The sequence below is a fragment of the Myotis brandtii genome, unplaced genomic scaffold (genome assembly GCF_000412655.1).
Source record: "Myotis brandtii unplaced genomic scaffold, ASM41265v1 scaffold727, whole genome shotgun sequence".
Taxonomy (NCBI): domain Eukaryota; kingdom Metazoa; phylum Chordata; class Mammalia; order Chiroptera; family Vespertilionidae; genus Myotis; species Myotis brandtii.
Window position 1 is genome coordinate 592,765 of NW_005370872.1, and position 5,400 is coordinate 598,164.

Genomic DNA, 5,400 nt, shown 5'->3' on the forward strand with positions numbered 1-5,400 from the left:
ACATAGTTGCTTAGAGTTGCAGCTGAGAGGCCGGCAAGTCAGGCGGGGAACGTTGGAGTCTGCCATCACTGGAGCAAGCAAGCCTCCCTGTTCGCTTCAGTGCATGGCCGCCATCTTGGCTGACAGTTAATTTGCATAAGGATATGCTGATTAGCCAATGGGAAGGCTAGCGGTCGTACGCTAATTACCATGTTTCTCTTTTATTAGTGTAGATAAAAAATTTTCCTTGTGGTTCCAGGGCTTAAGATCTGTACAGTATCAATTATGTGATATTAATTAGATTTTCTAGCAGTTCATCTGATTACAGAATGCTTTTATTCTCCCCGAAAAAGTTGCAAGTTATACAGATGAATGTCACTGATGTTTGTTACTTTAGTATTTCTGAGCCTTTCCCATCCCCACTCAGTATGTAGGAAATAAAGTTTTATTGCACTGCTATTGCAATTTGCTCTCACTTTCTTAACCCTTAGATTTTACAAGTTAATGTGTGAAGATAACAGAATTTTAAATATATATTTGATTATTGCTTGTAGAGTATTGGTCACATTTGTATGAAACACCTATAGTTGTGGGTAACTTCATATTCATAGTTCTAATCTCTGAAGGTGTTACCTTGGGAGGTAGGGGTGATATGCACTAATAAAAGAGCCCTTGATCCCACTGCCTCAGATAGATTGTTGAGTTGTATAATTTGCTAAGTAGTATAATTTAAACTGCTTTTTGAAGGGAAATAAAGTTTTATTTTTAAAATAAAATTTTATTTTTAAAATAAAATAAAGTTTTATTTTTAAAATAAAGTTTTATTTTTAGTTTCATTACTTGTGAATTATTTATTTTAAAATAAAATAAAATAAAGTTTTATTTTTAAAATAAAGTTTTATTTTTAGTTTCATTACTTGTGAATTATTTATTTTAAAATAAAATAAAATAAAGTTTTATTTTTAAAATAAAGTTTTATTTTTAGTTTCATTACTTGTGAATTAGTGCATTGGCACATAATTTTTTAGAAAAGTAGTGTTGCTGGGTGATTTATTGATAATATTCCTCTTAAATCATTGATACATCCCCAAACTTGGCATTCCAGAAGCACTGTTTTTCTTTTGCTATGAGCAAAGTGCTCTCTGCCTAGATAAGTCTGGGAAAAGTTTAAATAGCTCCTTTTTTTGATGTAGTCACAATATACTTCGCTTACTAAAATCCCTAGGAGTTCTTTGAATTTTACCTAGCCTACCATTTTCTGAAATTTGAGTACAGATTATCTCTTGTTACTATGGGGCACAGCATTTCCCTAAATACTGGTTTGGGAAATTGCTGCCTGACTTTTGTTTGTTTAAATATGGATTTTTTTTCTTTTAATATGATGAATATTTTCACCTCTTTTGCATACTTCAGGAAGTTTACCACACCTTCATACTATAGGGGCTGCTAGATATATTTTCTTTCTATAGCAATGAAAACATGAATCTGATCTTTTTTAAAAAAGTAAAGAATCCTTGTTTGACATTGCCATGTATTCACAATTCTTTGGGAAGTTGGCAAAATGACCTTTTCAAGAAAAGTTTAAACATTTTCTTTACTATTTTTGAAATTTCTATGAGGCAGAGATTACCTCTCTGCCCAAATCAATGTTGAATACTTTCCTTAACAACAGATCTTACTGATTACTGGCAAAACATTTCACTGAAATGTTTATATATATATTTTGTCCTGTATGTAGTATGTATACAAATGCACACACCACAACTAACAAAAAGCCAGCCTGTTTTAAGGTTGTTGCTGTTAGAGTGACTAAACCCTGTGGAGGCTGAGAACTCTCCACTCACACTGTATATTAAACTGGCTCATGCAAATTCTTCCATAAAATGGTGTCTCCTGGGAATGCAAATCTGTGGTAGACGATAATTTTAATGATTTTGCCCTTTGATGGCATGCTTAATGTTATATAAGAAAATGTCTTTCCTGATCACAAAATATGGTAAGATTCAGATGTTTTTAATTGCTTTGTTTTATCCTATTGGCCACACATTTTCAGTTTATTTGAATTGAAGACAAGTATACAAAATACTTAAATTGAGGGTTAAAACACATTGAGTGTACTTTTGTACAAAGCACTGTGTTCCTCAAAGAAAGTAATAAAAGATTCCTAAAGTTTCTGGGTGGATTTGTGATTAGGTGTCCAGCTAGAAGATTAGAACTCAAACTGAAGTCCTCAGAAAGAAATTGTTACAATTTTTAGAAAATTTTCTTAAGTATTTGTTATACCTCATTTGGATCTTTTACTTTAACTTCAGTAGTATATTGCTCAAGAAGAAAATAATTTTTCCCTCCTAGGGAATGATTGCCTTTTAAAGTAGGTAATATTATCTAATGAACAAAATAGAAACATATTCATAGATACAGAAAACAGACTGACAGCTGTCAGAGGGGAGGGGGCTTAGTGGACTAGGCGAAATAAGTGAAGGAAACAAGGAGGGGAAATCATAGGCACAGACAACATAATGGTGATTACTAGAGGGAAAAGGGGGTGGGGGAGGTAAAAGTGGTTTAAAAGGCTGATAAATGGTGATGTAAAGATAATTTGACTTGGGATGGTGAACACACAAAGCAATATACAGATGATGCATTATAGAATTGTACACTTGAATCCTATATAATTTTATTAACCTGTGTAAGTAACTCAATAAAGTCAATAAAAAATAAAGTAGGTAATAAAACTAGTTTCACAGGCTTTTGTTTTTTGTTGTTGGTTTTACAGACATCGCAGAAACACTTCACTTCCTCCTGTGTGGTGCCTCCAACGGAAGTTGTCAGGAGCAGATTGATCTTGTTCCACGCAGTCCTCAAGAACTCTATGAACTGACATCTCTGATTTGGTAAAGATCGAGCTAATGATCACTGTGCTTTATAAGAGGGTGTTTTACTTTAGAGGCCTAACCTTTACTAATATTTTGAGAAGCTATTAAAATAATTGCACTTTTTTCCCCCAGTGAACTTATGCCATGTTTACCAAAAGAAGGCATTTTTGCAGTTGATACCATGCTGAAGAAGGGAAATGCTCAGAACACAGATGGTGCGATATGGCAGTGGCGTGATGACCGTGGCCTTTGGCATCCCTATAACAGGATTGACAGCCGAATCATTGAGGTAGTAGTTTCATTGTACTGTTTAAATGTGTCTATTTTGGTGGAGAGAGGGTGTAGGGATGGAGTGGGGAGGGTGAATATGTGTGCTTAAACGTGCTCAATTTTGAATTAACTCAAGATTTTCTCATTTTGTCTCCTGAGAAGAAGGTCCTCATTTCTGTTCAGGTCAGAAAACATGATGTTGTAGTCCTGCTTCTGCTGCTAACTACCTGATTGACTTGGAGCAAGTAATTTAAGTTCTTTGTTCCATAGTTTCCTCATTTCTGAAAGGAAACATTTGAAGAGTTAGGCTATATATTTCTAAAAGTCCATTTTATCTTCTATCCAAAAGAAGTCTCTCAAAAGTAGAGATTTACATAAAAATAGATGTTTCTCAATATTTTTAAGAGCAAAAATGTGGAAACAAATTTAAATATCTATCTCTAGGTGATTGATTAATAAACTCTGACACATGAATAGGTTCGTATATAATCCAGACATTAATGGGATAAATTTTATGGCATAATATGGGATATAAATTAAAACAATATTCAGAATTATGTGACTCTTTTGGGAAATAAGCAAAATAAGAGAAAAGAGGAATAATAAATACATAGGAAAGAAATAAACCAAACTACAGAGATTTTTTTTTGTGAGGTTTTATGTGGGATTTTATTCTTATTTTCATACTTCCATATTATGTTTGCACTGAAATATTTCAAAAATTTCTCAGGTCAGGAAAAATTTGCCCTCATTTAGGAAGTGTTGGTAACTGCATTATTTGAGATGCGATGCATCTCAAATATGTGATTGTCAATATGTGATTCCTTTAAGTGTCAATATAATTTCTAATTTCAAACTGACATTTGAATTTTTAGAACATCACCTTTAAACATTCTTTAAAGATGTCTTCCAGTTAGTTTCTAAAAAAGGATTTTTTTAAAACTTTGAAACTAATGACATGTTACAAAATCAAAAGTTCTTATAAAAATATCTAAATTCAGAGCTAGCTTTTATGAGGAAGTTAAGTATGACTGACTGCTCTTTTATGCATTGTTAGCCTTAGTGTATAAGGAGGTCATGTTCTCTAATTCTAAGCATTCTTTTTAGCATTTTTCCAGTAATTGCATCTTCACTGTTAACTTTCTATCTTGTATTTCCTAAGTGTCTTGCCTTCCATTCAACATAGAAATTCCATAGTTTGAACTGTTATAAGAATGAATATTTTGTCACTTATTAGGCTGTCTAAAATCCAGCAGACAGTGTGAATCAGACTGTCTTAGTGTACAAATGTACTGTATAATGCCTGCAACTCCTAGGGATCAGGATTACTCTGTTAATTCGAGTTGTGTCTTAGAGCATCATTTAAATGGAAAGTCTTGTTTACCTAAGGATAATTTTATAGAATCATTTTGTTTAAAGTAGGATTTCAGTGGGTTAAGAATTTATGATGTAAATAACTTTATAACCTAAGAACTAGATACTAGTTCTAGTATGGATAAGATTTATGGATAACACATTTTTTTTCTATCAGCAATGTTTTAGGAGCTTTCTTAATACAAATGGTGTCTTCATGTCAGTGATTCTACATGACTGGATTCTTCATCAAGATTTTTATCTGTTTTTATGTCTTGGGGAACCTGATAGGGCTGTGGTATATATTTATGTTTAATTGAGAATGATTTTAATTGAGTTTTGTCATATCCACACTATTAAATTTAAGTTAGCATTTATGGAGGGTCCCCACTGTGTCTTAAGTTAATAAAGTTCTCCATGGTTATATTCAAGGTTTCTCTCTCTTTGCTCTCAGGCAGCCCATCAGGTCGGTGAGGATGAGATAAGCTTGTCCACTCTGGGACGAGTTTATACTATTGATTTTAATTCTATGCAGCAAATCAATGAGGACACGGGAACAGCACGTGCCATTCAGAGAAAACCTAACCCCTTAGCCAATACTAACACTAGTAAGTGCCTTTATTAAACTTAAGTAATTAATTTGTTGTTTTTATCATGTGCTTTACTTGACAAATAAGCCAGTATTTCTTAACTGGTATCTTCCCTATGATCTTTTTACTTATGTGATTTGCAGTATCCTGGCATCTGATCGGAATTGTCCTGTTTAGGTTTTTTTTGTTTGGTGTTGTTTTGATTTTATCTGATTCTGTTTCCCTATTCTACCTTTAGATCCACCCACACCTGTCAGGTTAGTTCTTTCCAATCTTTGATTCTATATCTTTCCACCAAAATTCTCTTTTTAACGAATGAAGAAAAGAAAACT

The 5,400-nt window shown here is 33.1% G+C and overlaps 1 protein-coding gene across 19 annotated transcripts in view; it reads left to right on the top strand.

Annotated features, from left to right (window-relative positions):
- Window positions 1–5,400, top strand: part of TRIP12 (thyroid hormone receptor interactor 12) — a 135,370-nt gene that overhangs the window by 93,597 nt on the left and 36,373 nt on the right. For 14 of the 19 annotated variants that reach the window (XM_014530161.1, XM_014530159.1, XM_014530160.1 and 11 more), the window contains 3 exons: window positions 2,756–2,873; window positions 2,988–3,147; window positions 4,933–5,086. In XM_014530161.1, coding sequence (XP_014385647.1) covers window positions 2,756–2,873; window positions 2,988–3,147; window positions 4,933–5,086 — 432 coding nt within the window. The remainder of the gene's footprint in view (window positions 1–2,755; window positions 2,874–2,987; window positions 3,148–4,932; window positions 5,087–5,400) is intronic. The other 5 variants (XM_014530164.1, XM_005882539.2, XM_005882538.2 and 2 more) reach the window with 3 other exon arrangements.